At 43.1% G+C, this 18,552-nt stretch overlaps 1 protein-coding gene across 1 annotated transcript in view; it reads right to left on the minus strand.

Moving 5' to 3' along the window:
• The window catches only part of CSMD3 (CUB and Sushi multiple domains 3), a 2,596,150-nt gene that overhangs the window by 1,047,113 nt on the left and 1,530,485 nt on the right, over nucleotides 1-18,552 (minus strand). Inside the window, exons 21-22 of the mRNA XM_086918068.1 lie at nucleotides 14,048-14,263; nucleotides 10,351-10,539 (exon numbers count right to left, since the gene is read on the minus strand). Of these exons, the coding sequence (XP_086774194.1) occupies nucleotides 10,351-10,539; nucleotides 14,048-14,263 (405 nt within the window). The remainder of the gene's footprint in view (nucleotides 1-10,350; nucleotides 10,540-14,047; nucleotides 14,264-18,552) is intronic.

An 18,552-nucleotide genomic window follows, 5' to 3' on the forward strand; every position in this document is an offset into this window, starting at 1 on the left:
CAATACCATACCACATCACACCTTACAAAAAAACAACCAACAGCAAAAGCAAAGTACCATACAGTTTATGGGCCAACCCACTACTCATCGTTCTTTATCACTACTGGCTATACAAATAACTTCAGATCAAGCCACTCAATTCAACCTTAACCATCTCATTCAACATGTGCACCTCATTCCAGTGAACAGCATACCACACCATGTTGCACAATGTGTAACATACTCAACAAAACACACCGAACGCATAAGCATACTATGCAACCATAACTTCCGAATACATCACGCTCACGAATGCACACACACATTCAACAGCACACTAGCTAAACCTATTCTTTCTAACCATACTACAGCAAACAACCCACCATATGACTAAATCATTCCACAGTATCTTGTCAGAATTGCCCTGCAACCACTCCACATTAACCAGCTGTAGCAAAATTCACATCCGCAAAACTAGTCTGGCATTCACCTTACTTCATGGTATCACTTCAAGCTAATCTTCAACAGTAAACAGATATAGTGCCCTGGAAACAAATGACAGGAATGAAACGATAGCTAGGACCACTGAGAAAGAGTAACACAGACAGAATTAAATCAAGCATGCACTTGCATAAGATACTTCCTAAAGCACCAGATCATACTAAACCTTGCATACCATCTGCACCGAAACAGATGACCAGTCACTGCTATCCTGCCTACTGCGATTACTGAGAGAATGTTTGAACTGACAAGGCAGGTCTGTGCACACAGAGCCAACATATGGGCCAACAAAGGTCACCTTTAATTATTAAAAATATCACCAAGGAAACTAAAGACATTCACCTGGATACCATCTCCAAAAACAAAGGCAATTGCATATCAGACATTTCTCATATCCACATACTGGCTTGGGTAGGTGTTGCATATCTACCACTTTTTGGATAGTCACCTCTATTTTTTTAGAGTGACACGTCTGCTGGTAAACTTAAACTCTAACACTGGGGCTATACTCTCATAATTATTATATCTTTTCTCTCCTGGCTATTCTTGAGTTACATGTGCTAATCAATAATGTCAGAGTGAATAGATATGATTAATAGAATGCACAGTTAGTTTATATTTTTATGTTTTGCAGCATTATATTGAAGTATTTATTGAATATATCTGCAGTATTTAATCTAAGCACTGACTTCTGTGTTACATTTCTTGCTACTGGTTTTTGCTGAGTATCTAGAAGAACAGACGTTTTTAGACGAACACAGTCTTGCAGAATGAAAAAAAGTGAAACAGCATCATGCCAATCTTTGGTAATTGCTTATTCTGAAGAGTTTCAATACAGTTAAATAATGCTAAACACAAAGTGAGAGGTGTTAACCCCTTCCATGCTGATGACGAACCCCAGCCGTCATGCACTACGGTGCTCGTGTGCTGATGACGGCTGGGGTTCGTCATGGCCCGCCCCTGTTCGTGTTGTTTACAGCACACCAGGGGAATTGCGGCCGCATGGAAGGAGTTAAAGGCTTCATTCTACATCAAGATGTCGGTAAGGGAGGCACTTAGCCTTCGCTTGATGAAATGATCAGTTCCAGATGAACTACAATGACAAGAATAGTAGGCCTTGCTGCTTATTGAATGTAAAACTTTTGTTAAAACAGTTTTCCGGGTGCGAACCATCTAAAATAAAAAAAAATAAAAAATTGGCCGTGCTAGAACTAGATTACTACTACTCAGAAGTAGCAGAATGGTAGTGGTGTTGCTAAAACATATAAATGCAATCATGTTAGAGGACTTTCCTTCATTTACACTTTTTAGCAAACATCGTTGCTGCCATTTTATTTGTCTTTATTGTGGTTAGAATTTTCTTTTCTTTTTTGTATTTTGTAGAGCGCGAACTTGACCCGTGAGAGTATCAGAGCGTTAACAGGATATACAGAGGAATACAAACAACCTTAAGGTGCAATGAGATACATACAGAACTGTACAGGGGGATGGCGATGGGCCGGGGTGTAGGGAACATAGGAATGCTGGTGATACACAGTACAAATGCAATCATATTTAAAGTCAGCAAATAATAGGAATACAATAGTAAACAGTATAAGTAAAAATAAGGGAACCAAAAGTTATCTGTGAGGAGAGTTGGTGATCTAACGGAGAAGCACTAGTCTGAGGAACATCAGACTTATGGTCAGGCATGTCAGACATTTAGACGAGGAATTTACCCATGAGGAAGGTTTTGGCCTCCTTCTTGAAAAGTGCGAGAGAGGGGATTCTTCTGATCCTGAAGAAACCTAGCCTGGATGGGAGCAAGCCGGAGAGCTATCGGCCTATTTCACTCTTGCCGTGGCCGGCTAAGGTGATGGAGGCACACGTAAATGCCGCTCTCTCGGAACATCTCCGTCGAGCTGATATACTCGACGCCACGCAGAATGGGTTTAGGGCAGGTCATAGCACGGAGACGGCTCTGCTTTATATGGTGGAGCACCTTCGCTCCGTGCTTGACGCGGGACAAACGGCAGCGCTGGTGCTATTAGATCTAAGCGCTGCCTTTGACACCGTCTCGCACCCTATCCTTCTGCAGCGTTTAGAGGAGGCTGGTGTTACCGGCACTGCTCTCGACTGGTTCCGGTCGTTCTTAACCAACCGGGCCTTTAGCGTGACGTCCCACCTTATCAGTCAAAATTCCATCCGTTGAACCTGGGCGTCCCCCAAGGCTCCTCGCTGAGTCCTACGCTGTTCAACCTGTACGTAAGGCCGCTAGCTGAGGTTGTCAAACAATGGGGTATGACCATGGTGTCATATGCCGATGACACCCAGCTAGCGGTCACGATCAGCGGGGATGCTGAAGTCGACGCTCCCAGGTTTCAACAAGGACTGAGGGCGGTCGCTAGCTGGATGACGCTCAATTGTCTCCAGCTAAACGCTAGTAAGACCGAGGTGATGGTATTTGGTAGACAACCGGAACTGTGGGGAGAGAGATGGTGGCCGGAGGAGTTGGGTTCTGCTCCCATCCCAGTCGCCGAGCTTAAGAACCTCGGGGTCTGGTTGGACCCTTCCCTTACGTTTGCATGCCACACCAAACGCACGGCTGCATGTTGCTTCGGCATCTTGCGTGGGCTCCGTCCTGTGCTAAAGTTCTTCGATGCCCCTACTCGGCAACTCATGATCCAAGCTACCGTCATCTCCAGGCTGGATTATGCGAGTTCTTTGTTGGCCGGGTTGAACGTAGCTGAGATCGGGCGCCTGCAACGGATCCAGAATGCCGCAGCGAGAGCGGTGGTAGGCCTTCCAAGATTCTGTCCTACCTCCAGCACCATACGAGCGCTGCATTGGCTTCCGGTGGCGCAGCGGATTCAGTTTAAGGTCCTCTGCGTCGCCTATAAGATCTTGAAGGGGTCCCCGGCAACGATCCTTACGACCCTCATGGCCAACTACATCCCAGCACGACCCTTAAGATCGGCAGACCTCGAATTGGCCGTGGTACCGCGCTTTAAGCGAAGCAGGGCCGGTGGACGCTCATTTCGAGTGCGGGCCGCTGCTTTGTGGAACTCCTTACCCCCGGCAATTCGCGCTATGAGCGATTTGCTTTCTTTTCGTCGCGCCGTGAAAACATTTTTATTCCCTTAGTCATTTGCTTGTGCTGTTTTATTTAGTTGTGTTGTGTAGCTGCCTTGTCGGGCGCCAGGACGCTCCTTAGCTGGAGCATCTGTGCGCCAAATAAAAACCACATAACATAACATAACATAACATAACATAACATGTTGGGTGGGAAGGAGTTCCAGATTCTAGGGGCTGCCCCGGTGAATGCCCTATTATAGGTTCTTTTTTTCTTGAGGAAGGCGGGTTGGAGTAAGAGGTTTCTGGCGGACCGGAAGTTCCTGCTCCCTCCAGATATCACTCGTTTTTGTGCCAGATAAGCAGGGGAGTTTGAGTAAAGAGCCTTATGAGTGATGCATGCCAGTTTCAGCTGAATTCTGGCCTCTATGGGGAGCCAGTTCGGTGCTTTCATATGTGGAGAGATGTGGTCGAATTTCCTGGTGCCGGTGAGTAGTCTGGCTGCCGCGTTGAGGAAAGATTTTACGGTGCGAGGGAGATCTTGGGTCGACCAGTGAGCAATCATATTCCAGTCTGGAGATGACTAGTGCTTGCACTGCCATTTTTAGGTCAGCATCTTCAATGAAAGGTTTCAGTTTCCAAAGATAGCTCACGTGGAATCTAGCTGCTTTAGCCATTGAGTTGATGTGGTCTCGCATGTTCAAATTGCAGTCTAGGATTATGCCCAGACATTTAGCAGAGTCCACAATGGTCGGAGGGCAGTTTAGGGCTGTGATGGCCCTGACCCACGTCTGAATCTCAGGGTTGGCTTTAGAAGGGGAGATTAGGAGAAATTCGGTTTTCTTTGCATTGAGTTTTAGTTGGTTAGCGGCTAGCCACTGGACAGTCATTTTCAAGGTCTTGTTCAGGGAGAGGATCTCCTCCAATGAAAAGATATTGATGTATATTTTGGGTGTCGTCCGCGTACATGCGGTAGGAAATGTTGGCGGTACGAAGAGCTTCAGTGAGTGGCTCTAAGTAAATATTAAAGCGGGTGGGGGACAGGGTTAATCCTTGGGGGACTCCAACTGTAACCGGAGAGGGAGCTGATAGGTTGCCGTTAATGAGAAATCTTTGTGAATGATTATGGAGGAAGGACCTGAACCAATCTAGGACCACACCATCCAGACACATCCTGAGATCGAGGCGTTCAAGAAGTTTATCATGATTGACCATGTCGAAGGCGGAGGATAGGTCTAAAAGGATTAGCAAGCAGGTTTTGCCGTGGTCTAGGGCTTGGAGGGCATCATCCACGATGTGGAGCATAGTCGTTTCAGTGCTATGCTCCGGTCTAAACCCAGATTGGAAGTCATCAAGTAGGTGGAAGTTACTGATGTGCTGACTTAGTTGTAGCTGTACACATTTCTTGAGTACTTTGGCCAGTAGCGAGATATTGGAGATGGGTCTGAAATTGTCGGGGGAGGATGGATCCAGTGCTGGGTTTTTTAAGATGGGGAGGACTTGGCCAGCTTTCAAGGGGTCCAGAATCGATCCCTGTTGGATAGAAGCATTTATTATTGTAGTCCAGTAAGGAACAATGAATTGGGAGGCAGCATTGAGGCAGTTGGAGGGTAGGGGTTCATTAAAGTGATTAATTGGCTATAGGGTAGAGAAGATTTTGGAGATGGAATCTTTGTCATAATGTTCTCCAGTGTGTTATTAATTAATGAAAGAGGGGTTGGGGTTCAATGGATTATCCCTGTAACGTCCTAAGGGCTTGATCATTATCGGAAAAACATCTCACTTAGATGGTGCTCAGTTGTGGAGTGTTTGCAGTTCAACTGGTTTTCTGTTTTGAGTTGGCATTTTGACCGAGCCCTTAGTTCCAGGGGTCTAGAAAATCGAACTCTGCGAATCTATAACAATCTAGAAAACCTATAAATCCAGTGCTGAGTGTACATGCTCTGACCCCAAAGCATGTCGAAATTGTCTTAAAAATGGATTGGCACATTTAACTTTCCTATAAGGCCATAGTATATGGTGTGAAACTACACCCATGGCATTAAAATATCAATTTAACTTGTGGACTGTAGCACCTATTCTGCCATCCACTACAGTGGCACTGAACACATGGCGCCAGGCCTACCATGTGTAGCTTAACTGCTACAGTGTAAACCCTGCAGCGTGAATGGTCAAAATATTCATTACTGTTAAGTACAGACCATGCTTTTAAATAACAGTAGGTCACCCCAAATAGGCCGTGTAGCCGGTAAAAAAGGATGCATGATATTTAAAAGTGGGACATGTAGAAATTGAATGTTACCATACTTCTATAGTGACCAGGCCCTAAAAGCTATTTTCACTGTCAAAGGCCTAGCTGTGCTATGTGGAAAACCAGAGTGCTCATTGAAATTGTAAAAATGCTATGTGATGTGAAAAATGGGCCCAACTTGACAAACAAATAAATCGTTATTTTTAATAGGTATTAAAACTCCTATCCAATGAAGTCTGATCTTTAGAAACATTGGAGGAAAGTAACTTTTAGAAAATTACCTCTTCCCTGCCTGAGCCTTCATGGGCTAATCAGCATTAACCTCCTACAGCAGGTTAGTCTCTATGTTGCCTGCATGAGGTGTGACTGTGGTGTGAACATCCTACCAGGAGCTACACAGGAGGTCAGTTTGATTGACCGTTTGACCAGAATGAGCAGGGATGACTCCTTTGAGCTCAGCAGACCATTTACAGGATGTGGTCTGTGGGCATCCTGTTAGTACAAGAGTGTTGAATCCTGCCTTACCGCTCTGTGTGAGGCACATATAAAATGTTTGCCCTCTTCAAAGGATTCAAACAGGTTCAGATAACAATTATTGTGTACCTCCTATCTGGTCATGTAGGGACTCTGCTTTGGTTTACTAGACATCTGTCTCCTGCGTTGCTGTGGTTCTAGTGACTGCTTCCAACTGGATTTTAGTGTTAGATGTAGGAGGACACTAGTGCTTTCCCTATAACACTCTCAAACACAACCTCATCCTTCAGAGCCAAAGTTTATTAAGGCTGAAGCCTTCAGTCATCTTGACTCGGCCCTGCCAACATGGCATTTTGGGCTGTTTTCAGTGAGGTAAATGGGAACTACTGAAAATGTAGGCAGGCCAGGGCCTGGAAATATTTACTCCACTAGTCAGAGAGGGACTAGGATTGTCACAGGTTTTCCCCTACCAACAGGCTAGTGACCCATACAAAGCTGAACCTTCACCCAGCCTTCCTCAGAACTTTTTCTGGACATGTGAAAGATCAGAAAAATTATGGACCTGCGGCCTGTGACCTGAGAGGAGCCATGAAGGGTTGGACCTGCTCCCTCTTCTATCCAGGATAAATAAGTTGACTCTAAGGGCCCCATTAGGATGCAGGGCGGATCGCCACCGCCATGCGGGTGGTGGCAATCCGCAACAACATTCTTCCCCGCCCGCCACACATTTCCCCCCGTCATATTACTATGGTGGGGGGACTGCGGCAGACGGAAAGACCGTCCGCCGCATTTACGCCTGGTCAAGGAGTTGACCGGGCGGAAAAGGATTTCATATGGTGGCGGTGTCTGTTAGACACCGCCATCCATATTAGGGTGAAGGCTGGGACATGCTTTTCTGTAGTGGTGCATGCGAGAAAGTCTTGTAGGGGGGAAATGGGCCAGAAAAGTGTTCTAAAAAAGAACAAAGCATTCTACAACCATTAAGTTGACCTTTCACCTTCATGTAAATGAATATAACTGCACACACTCTCTAAATGAAAATGAAATGCAAATTAAAGTAACCAGTGCCAAATGCATTCTTTTATGTTATGAATATTCTGTTGATTAACATGATCACTGCAGATGTCTCTGTATGTGAGCAGCCACATAACTAAATTCTGGTTAGTGCACCAGGGAATAGCGACGTGTATGTATACTGCTACAAGTCATAGCCTGAAGCTGAAAGCACTGTAAATATGCAAGGTATTATTTTAAATTGTATTTACACACAGTATAAGATAGGCTGCAACAAAATGTGAAAATCACTTTTGGGTATTATGTATAAAGCCACACTGCAGTTATAAAACCTGTGATTCACAAAATCATAGGTTTTGTGACCATTAAATGCCTATTTGTCTTTTAAATGTAGTAAACACTACAAAGCAATTCACAAATTGGTCTTTAGAAATGGCTTCCAATCATAGTGAATTTCACTTTCACCCCTACCTCATGGACATTCATTAAGTAGTTCAGACTGTGACCAAAAGTGATTTGCAATTTTGTGAACAGATCTATTAGTATATAGGTTGGTTTACAAGATTAATTTCCTTTCGCAAAACTTTGGTGCTCAATTTGCAACCACATTTTGTCAATCGATATTTGGTAGATCCGGCCCTTAGGGTTTAAGATAAAACTTGTGTAATAAAATATATATATATATTTGTATTAATACGCAATCAGACTACACACAGTGCAAACCTTTTTATTAGGTTTCCATTAGAAGGAAGCAACTGATAACACCCTTACTTTACCTCTCAAAAAGAATAAATATTGTCACAAATAAGCAGCAGATCGCTGCATCAATTTGGAATGTTCACTGGCCCTGGAGCAGTCTTTAGATTTGTTTATTATCCAATTACACACATTTACAAAGATTCCAGGTGGCTCCCGAGAAGGCGTGTTCTTCTTTTGCTGTCTGCCTCTACCTTGGCTTCCAGAAATGGAGACCACATACCCTTTTCAGCCAGGTACACCTGAAGGTCAGTATTATTTGTTCTGGAGTGGTGGTTTTCTTTTTTTTTTTAATATGGCAACTGTTATTGTCAAAATAAAAATACAATTCCAGTGTGAATCCTGCCCACTGATGTCATCCAAGACTCATGTATAGGAAGAGGATGCTTAAAACAAAATCCATTTCTTCTCAAACCTCATGGAAACCCCCTTTCTCTATCAAATCAGCCCACTTGCAAGGTGCACATTCCTCTGGGAATTCAATTCTATACCACACAATTATAACAGGTCCAGTGCTCCTGCTTTAGGATTTACTGGCTGAAGGAACAACAAACCAAAATGTACAGGTCTGGAAAACTAGCATGTAAAATCAGTGCAACTTATCTCTCGATCATTTTCTTTCCAAAATCCTGGAAAAGCACAGCAGTAAAATCAATTAAAGCATAACTCATGCCTGACGTACGACATCAAAAACTCCCCATATAGGAAACTAGACAAACACACACTGCTCGACCCTGGGGTGAATCACCTAGTGTTTTTGATCTCAAAACAGTACACCTGTTCATTTTACCATTTCTGCCTGAAAGCGTAGAGTTTTAATATATAAGGAATCAAACCTGAGACTTGTTGGTCACACATCCCCAAATCAGGTGCGCTAACCCAATCAGATCAATATTCTGAGACCTGTACATGTGTGTGGCTTCAATGAAGCTTCTGTTGCAACATTCAGATGAGCTGAATGAGAATGGCCCTTTTGGTCAACAGTCAGACAATATGGTCTTTGAGAAGATGAAATAAAAACTATTTCATGTGTTTATGGTTATCTCACAAAAGTAATTTTCAGAGATTTGACAACAAAGTATAATCATCCAGAAACAGCTTTGCAAAAATCACACATTTTATTTTGCAAATATCTGTCAATAGCCTATAAACATTGGCACATCTCCTGAAACATATTAGCTGGAACCGTATCTACTTTGACCAATGGTTAAAATGTACAATCTTCCCTCTATTTTTTTCTATTGGCTCTAAAGATAGCCCGCCCCATTTCTCAAATTGTTACCCCCCCGACTTTTTTGGCTGAACTGTTCATCTTCCCCACTCCTCCCCCCGCCACCCACCAGAGGTTCTCATCTATTTGCATCTCTGATACCAGTGATGTTGGTAACTGGGTTCATGTATCCTCTCCAGAGATATTTTGTCTAACATGTCAGTGGTTGGCTTCAATCCCAATAAAACAGGGTAGGTAGATTTAGGGTAGGTAGATTAATTGCATACCTCATGGAGGATGATGTGAGTAATGTGGAGATTATATATTTTCCTAGCAAGTCACTGTCTGTTTCCAGTCTACTGTAGATAATGTGGTGGTCAAGCTGCATACTTTTCAGAACTACTTTCAATTGGTACACAACATGTCCTTATTCAGGGGTAAAATATCTCTGGCTTGGTGTGTTGCACAAATAGGTGTGTAACGTGCTGATCGTGTTTCAACAGGTTTCAATTTGTACAGGCCCAACTCAGCATTGTGTGTATCTAAGTGTAAAAACATGGATGCACTTAAATATGGTAAATTGAAAGGGAGTAGTGAGGGAAGTAGTGGTTATTAACTTCCCTCAGAAAAGTACCCTCAAACACCCAAAAGAACTTTCTTGGAAATATGAAAAAGATGTAAATGAGATGACATGTTGATATACATACAGTCAGGCATAACCATAATCATTTTATTTGGTTAATTAAAACCATAAAAGCATGCTGAAAAATCCATTGAGAAAAACAGAATAATACACAATCATGACAGAATAATACACAATCATGAGCAAAAGTCAATCACACATAATTTATGGCCCTGGTTACATACATAGATATATACTCTTCTTAACAACTGCCAATGGGCCTCGTCTTAAGTTTATATACTATTCTGTATAATTGAAGAATACAGAGGGGGCTATTGGTATATCTTCTTCATCACCCTCAACATTACAAGAACTATATTTTGACATTGTGATCCTTCAATAATAAAGTTATGAACTACATAGCAAGTCATGCTTTACATTCTCAAGACAATGACCACACATACAAGCAAAGGAAAGCTGCTGACCACGTACCCACACACCTTGGCAGAGGTGCACTCCAAACACGACGACCACCACCAAGACAGATGACTTCAGATGCTCCTTCAAGGCGATAACCGGGTAAACAGGAGAAAGTCAGTGTGTCTCCAACTCCAAAGTTATATCCCATTCTGTTACCAAACTGAGGAGTGCCCGTGTCTTCACATGGCTCAAGATTGTATTCTGTCGGGAGATGAAACCAACAAGAACCGTTGACATTTTATATCTTGTGTATTCAACCATCTTTTATAAATTCTGTTAGCATTCTAAACTGACTTTAAACGTTCTTTTATTTAACAACAAATTAGCACAGGTAAGGTTCAAAGACACTACTAAGATGCTTGTGCATACGGTCCTGATTTTTTATCCAATGGTAAGACATCGCAAGAGTTCTGACATGAGATGAGTGAATGAGGAAAATAAAAAGCAGGTTATAGAGATCTACAGCTCTTTTTGGTGTTATGGTTTGTCTACCTCTTCTCTACCCCCCCCCCAAATGAAGCAATATTCTGATTGTATTGTTAGTCACTGAGTTGCTGCTAATAAGAAAACTGAAGTAGCGCTGTACTTCAGAGAAACAAATGTGACATCTTGTGCATTGTGTTCTTAAACTCTGATACTTTTCGTATGTTATTGTACGCGTCCCCAACACAACTCAATTTATATTCATGCCTAACCACAGTACAAGGTCCACCCTCTTTGCTGCCATTGCCAAAATCTAGATTATCATCCACAGAGGTGAAACCCTGGCCCTTACCCAATTGGATCCTTCCACAGCCTTTCACACAGTCTCCCAACCAATTCTTATCGAACAGGTGAATAAAAACTGGCAACCAAGAACCAGTACATCACTAGATTTGCTTATTCTTGGCAGGCTGCAACCTCATGAGTGGAGTTTCAAAAGGAGCCTCACTCAGCCCCATTCTGTTCAATGCCCACATGACCCCACTCGCCAGCATCATCTACATCCATGGAAGCAACATCATAACCTGTGCTGACAACACCCAGCTCAAACTCTCCCACACTGGCAAGACGCCAAACACCCACATTCATTTTTCTGTCTGCATGACCGAACCCGCCAGACTTATGAAAACAAGCTGCTCAACACAAACAAGAAGGAAATAGTAGTCTTCTAGAAAAACATCTCACTCTGGGACTCCACCTGGTGACCTCTTGAACTCGGACACACCACCCACCCGGCAACCACACATAAAGAACCTCAAAAAAATAATTGAAAACCAACTCGCCATGACTCGCCAAATTAATGCAGTCTCCGTTTCCTGCTTCCACACACTCAAAGTGGTCAAGAAAATGTTCTAACACCTCCCCACCAAAAAACAGTTTAAAACTCAAGCCCTCATCACCAGCAAGCTGGACTACAGTAACGCACTCTAAGCTGGAATCAATGTTTAACTGACCAGAATACATGAGACCATACAAAACTCTGCAGCCAGTCTCACCTTCAACCTCTCACCCTGCATGTATATCACACCACACCTCAAAAAGCTCCACTGACTCCCAATCCACAAACAAGCACTCTTCAAAATCCTTACACATGCGCACAATGCCTTACAGAACATGGGTCCCTCAACAGCAGCATAAAATTCCACAAATCTACTAGACTGCTCTAAGCTGAACTCCTATCCTCACACACTTTCCACATATGCAAAGTCAGTTTGGGCAGTCTTGCATTCTCCTACCTCACTCGTAAACCTGAAATGACCTGCCCAGCACATCAGAGCCTCCACCTCAGTTCTTGAATTTCAAAAGAAACTGAAAACCTGGTTCTTGACCTAGCCACAGCCATGGCTTAGCCCATATAGCTCCTGCTTCAGCACTGGGATAAGAAGAATTGGTCTGACTTGATGAGGGACCATGATAGACTTCTCAGAGAAGAAAGTCTAAAATTGTTATTTTTTTAAAATCCTGCACAAATTACACTGGAATCCCAAAAGGCTGAATGATGCAGCCGTACACAATAGAACTTTATGCCTAAAATGGGCACACCCAAATAGCAATGTTATACACTCTCTTTGAGAATGTCCTAATCTAAGCCAATACTGACATACCTATGGGGCATAATATAAGAGACAATGGGTATTAAAGGTAATTTGCCATCCAATCAGTTATACCACACAACATAATTGCTTCCCCAGAAATCACCCACCAATGGAAAAGATGGATTGCAACATCAACAAGTAAAAATGTGCATTCTTAGGCTTTGGAGGACTAGAGGCAAACTGGAGTCAGAGTTTTGGCTACAAGACCATAATCTATTTGACATTATGTTATTGTGAAAATTGGGACCTCGGAGGAATATTCTAGACATTTCATTTCCTTCACAGCCTGTGACATAGAATCTCCCAGTGCAGTGTGGGGATATCTGCCACACTCCTTATGCTCTTCAGGGCGCATTGAAATTTTTATTTTCTTAATTAGGAGTGCTTTTTGTGTAATGGACCTACGATATTATGTGGACTAACACAATCGGTAAACATACTAGATATTAGAGACATACTAGTAACCCATTAAGAAGCCACATTTTGTGGGTATATGATACTTGAGCTTACAATAAGTATTATTTTGTCACTTTTTAGTTTATCATGACAATTAAAATCTGTACTACTTAATGTTACAAAGCTGTAGTAGGCAGATGGTGCCAATATATGGTTTACAACGTTTTAAATGCTGCGGTCTCTACATGTGTGCCTTTATGTATGATGCTTGTGTGTGCATGGCTGTCTGTATTTAATTTCTGAATGTGCCTATGCTATTGCCCTTACCTTGTGTGTGTGGGAAGGTGACATTTCTCTATTAAATCAGACCTATCATTTTTTTTACGTTTGTTTAACAATGTGGCCTCTCTTTGTAATCAATTATGCAGCTACCTTAAGCTTCGATCAGGGTTGGTAATTTCTAAATTAATATTGTAAAAATGTGGTGATAATACAGGATATGTGTAGAACCTTTATGAAACCTTGTTAAAAACAACAGCAATAGAAAATACTCAGAGGACCTTTACTGGTTACCCCTCACCTTATACCTAGATCGATTGGCTTTGAAACAGCCTATTTCTATCCACTCAGAGAATTTTAAACCGCCTTGAAGGACTCTTACTCTCTCCTTCTTGTCATTTTATCTTTTACAGTTTCTTCACATACTTTGTTATTCTTTTTTATGCTGTTTAATTTTGTCTTAGAATTGTACCATTTGATCATTCGCCGTAATTATCCTTAGCATTGTATATCCTATGCTGCTGTCTTTCCTCCCTCCCCCTTCTTTCCCTTTACCTTTTCTCTTTAAAATCCCCATAAAATGCTTTTTTGATTCCCACTCATTGACATTAGCATTTACTATTTTATACCATTAAATTTTATTTTATTGTTTTCTGCTGATGTCTTTGTTTGCTTATAATTTTCTTCAATAAAGCTTTTCAAACATAAAAGAAAATACTCAGAGGAAAAGTTCATAGGGATTTTATATAGTAGTAAAAGCTGTTTTTCTGCTGTACAACACTTTCTCTGAACTATGAGAGTGACAATACACAGTCATCTGGCTGGTGCAATTAGACAAAACACATTACAAGCATGGCTCTCATTTAATTATGATAATAATAAAGATGATAATAATAGTTCATAACATAAGGTTCTTAACCTCAACAATTTTTGCTAAAATCTTTTTTCATTCATACCTGAAAAAGTAATGTTAAATCCTTCGTAGGCAATGGAAAAATCTGAAATAAAGCGCAACTGAGCCCTGAAATTTCCATAGAGACCTGCGTTGATTGCAGCAGGGAGTTCGGAGCCAGTCAGCCGTGCCAGCGGCTGGGTAAAGCTGCCATTCTCGGTGATTAGCAGGTAGTCATGAAGATCTTCCAAATGAAAAGTGTGAAAGGTGAACTGCACTCCTGTTAGAAGAAGCAAGATAGGGATTACTCGTGAAAACATTAACACAAATGCCTTTTTGCATTATGTTATTCTTCTAGAACGATGCTCTCTAATAAAAGCAGGGCTTTTAAGAACAACAACTAAGATTTAAATTCTAAACTGTTAATTATCATTTCACAATGTTGTAATCCTATTGAAATATATGGTTAAAAAGGCACAGTTTCATTCCGTTCGATACATGCAAATACGTGATTTAGAGGCAACAACTATCATTTTTGCTGCCCACCATGTGGCTTTCTTGATTGCTAGCTTCTTGTGCCATTGAGCATGGCCGGCAACACGAGGCATGGTGTGTCTGTATGTTGGTAGCCTAAACTGACCCAATTCTGTGGTGTTCCATGTTTGGCCCATAACCAAAAGTCAATTTTTGTGCACATTTTTTTTTTAGGACATTTTTAATTCTGGCTGTGCACAACCTTTGGATATGTACAGAGAGGGTTGGCCGCAGGCCCTGGCCGTAGTAAGTCAACATCCAATGCTTTGGCCTTCAGCTGCCTGCAGAAGGAGATTCCTGCACTGCCTGGCCGACAGCCAAACTCCGCACATCTACAGTTGTGGACGGCTGGCCCACACTGTTCAAGGCCTGTGGCTGTGGACTTGGTTGGTTAGGTGCATGTGGCCCCCCCCTGCACCTTCCCACCATAGGTGATCTGTTTTCACTGCTCACACCCTGGGGCCAGGCCTTGCACCCAATCCACAGCAGATGGCCTAACACTGCTGCACACAGCTTTCAGTGGAGTATATGGAGTGTTTGTCAATGGTGCTCGGGCCTATAGCCAGGTATTCCACTTTTTATGTTGTTTACATTTGCAAATCCAAAAGAGGATTCACAATTCTGAAGGATGCTTGAGTGTGTTTGAGGTAGCCCAACACCTACAATAGCAGCTGGAGACTGTGTTACAGACACTGGTCACCAGTTTAGGTGTCAGTAAAGCAACAGGGGCCCATTTGAGGATCCCACCACTATAACATAGGGTGAAGAAGGGCCTAAACTGCTGCCAAGGATTGATGTGCGGCAGCCAATCATATCACTTGGTACCATAATTTGATCACGGGTGAGGGGGGGTGCAGCTAAGAGGAAGGATAAAAAAAATATTCCTTTCCCAATAGCTCTGGCATTATCTGATAAATACACTTGACAGACATTTAGGTGCTGATTACGAAGTCGGGCGAACTCAAATCTGCCCAACACCATTGCAGAATCGGGACCAAGCGACCTCCGGTCAGTGGTCCTGATAGCATTATATGGATTCGACCTCACAGAGTGCGGTCACAGACTCCCATTTCTCTATGGGAGCTTGTGCTGCGGTTGTAAACCGGCCGCAGCAAAAGCTCCCATAGAGAAATGGAAATTTGTGTAAATATCTGCACTGCGTTGCAGGCACCTTATGGTGCTTCCCAAGCTCCCAACTGGAGGCCGCAGAGGCATGGAGGACCTTCTAGGGGCTCCCAAAGTCACTTTCTGACAGGCTTTTCATGTTGGAAACCCCAACATGAAAAGGCTGTCGGAAACTGACATCATACTCCCAACAGAGGAACCGTCGTCTGTAGGGGATTAAGTGTGGCCTCCGACTTGCCTTCGGGCTCCTTGAGCCCATCAGAAGCCTGCCGGATTGATCGGTCGGTTTCAAATCTGACAGCCTTCATTGTAATAAGACTGTCAGATTTAAAAGCTTGGATGTCTGTCTGAAAAACTCTGACCTGTGGTCGGAGGGTTTCTGACCGACATCCAAATCAGCCCCTTAGTATGTTAATTATTTTGTTGGTATGGCAAGCTTCATGCAAATCTTTAAAAGGCGGTTTAACATTTTCATAGGCTAATAACTTTTGTGCTATTTAACAAATATGCATGACATTTGGCAGACTTTTAGCAAGGTAAGGCCAATGCAAAAACTTAAAGTTTCATGCTGATGTCACAAAGGGTTGGGCAAAGTTAAAATGGAGATGAGAGAAAGTTCCTATTTTTGCAAGGCCATCCACATTTTTTACTGACTGGTATTGCCTAATGTTGAACTTGGCCTACTTGTGCACTCCTGTCTAGGCCGTATTGTAGGTGCCATGACCTCAAAAGAATGGAAATTGTCTCTTCCCCAATAGACATATTTAACTTTAGAAGAAGGCTATAGTTTACAGTGCAGGTAAATTATACCAATGGCATGGAAAGTTAAATTAACGATAACTCATGCCCTTAATTAAATATAACTTGCACCCCCACTATGCACAGTGTTGCCATCAATGATGTAATTTCAGATGTTGCAGTGATGTTATCAATGATCTCATAGAAAATGTCATGAGTGATGTAATATTTGAGGTCATAAGCAGAGCATGGTGAGGGTGCAAATAATAGTTACTTTAGTGCACAAGTTATAGTTACTTGAGAGGAATATACCTGGTGAATTTCAGTGGTTTTGTTTGTTTAAAAAGTAATATTTTAATCAATATTTTCATCTAACTCTAACAATTTTGGGAGAGGTAATATTTTATTACCATAAATAATGCCATCCAGATTAAGCATGGGCGGAAAATCCGTTTCGCTCGCGGATTTTGCGGATTTTCGGTAAATTCGCAATCCGCGAGATTCGCGAATCTCCCGCAAAATCCGCAAATCCGCGAGCAGCGGATTTTGCTCGCACTGCTCGCACTGTTCGCGTGAGTTCGCGGCTTCCCAGTACAACTTCGCGCCCCGCGAATAAGTGCAAAATTGCAGAAATACGAGCGTAGCAAAACTGAAACTACTTACCAGGTTCAAAAGTTCAGGCTCATCATTAGTAGCCATTTCCTGTAGTGCTTCCTGAGGGGCCCCTCCAGAGTTCAGTTGCCAGTTGCAACTATTATGTGACCCTGCTCTGAACCTCAGAATAGTTACACATATGCCACAAAGGTCCTGAATTACAGCTAAGGGAGACAAGCAGGAGCCAGGCTGGAAGTTCAAATCCATTAATCAGCCCCTAATTCATTATTGTCAGTTGGGGCAGGGCAGGTGTTGTAACTAATTTTGCAACAATGAAAGCACTTAGCAAGTGCAAAAGATCACTAATCATGAAGCACTAAGGAAGCAGGTGCCAGCTAAAAAAATATTCTGTGACACATTAATCAGCCCCAAATTAATTCAGGTCACTTGAGGCAGGGAAGGTGTGCTTGCGTTGCCACAATAATGTACACTGCCTGGACAACCAGAGGGTGCTGTGATGAAACAGAGGGTGGCATGGGTGGGCCAGAGGGTGGCATGAGTAGTCAGAGAGTGGCAGTGGTGACAGAGAGTGGCAGTGATGAAGAAGAGTGTCCCAAACAGGCTGGACACGTAGAAACAACAAGTTTGCGAAACTTGCGACCCGACAGGTAAGTTCGCAATTTGCGAAATTGTACAAAACCCTCGCGAACTGGCAGAAACCCGCGCAAACACACAAAAAAAAATCCGCAAATTCGCGAGAATTCGCGGATTTTGCGGATTGCGAGTTCGCAAATCCGCAAAATTCGCGAACGCGAGATTCGCAAAATTCGCCCATGCTTAATCCAGATGCCATGCAAGGCCTTTGGCCATGTGCAGCGTGGGGTTTGCCTCAGGGACTGGCATGCGACCAGGCCCTCCAGCTAACCCCTCATGGGCAGCCAACTCCACATTCTGTAAGGCCTTAGGGCATGCTCAGCGTGGGGTTGGATGCAGGGACTAACCACAGCACAGCCAATGGCGCCATTGGGTCAGGACCAGTAAGAAGACCAAGTGACCAGAGACATACCTTTGGGGTGCTTTGTGGCAATGTGTCAAAGACAGCAACTCACTTCCACCGGCCGAAGAAACTTCATGTGAGCAATTGCTCATTGCGCTCAAGCGAAATCCCAATGTACTCACTGGACTGAGCCACTCAGTAATTCAAGTACCCACCAGAGTGTCTGAATGAGCTGTGATGTATTGCAAGCCTCATAGAAGAGGGCCAGTGACAAAGGCCTCTATTCCTGCATCAATTCGCCTTGTGACACACTGCACAGCCGGTTGCCGCACAGCTTCCTGGAAGACTGCCTTGTGCAACTTGGAAGCTATGCTGCAGGTGAGAGCCCACTGCCACATGAGGGCCAGACATTGCCCAGTCCTGCTCATATGAACTGGGAGAGAGACAGACCTAGGCTCGGGAGGCTGATTCCTAACTGAGTGCTAAGACCAAACGGGGTGAGCATGAGCTACACCTAATGTGACACCTTGCATCGAACTCTGAACCTGAGGAGGGAACTCAAAGATGGGGAGAGAAACACG

The sequence above is a fragment of the Lissotriton vulgaris genome, chromosome 4_1, assembly GCF_964263255.1.
Source record: "Lissotriton vulgaris chromosome 4_1, aLisVul1.2, whole genome shotgun sequence".
NCBI classification, from domain to species: Eukaryota; Metazoa; Chordata; class Amphibia; order Caudata; family Salamandridae; genus Lissotriton; species Lissotriton vulgaris.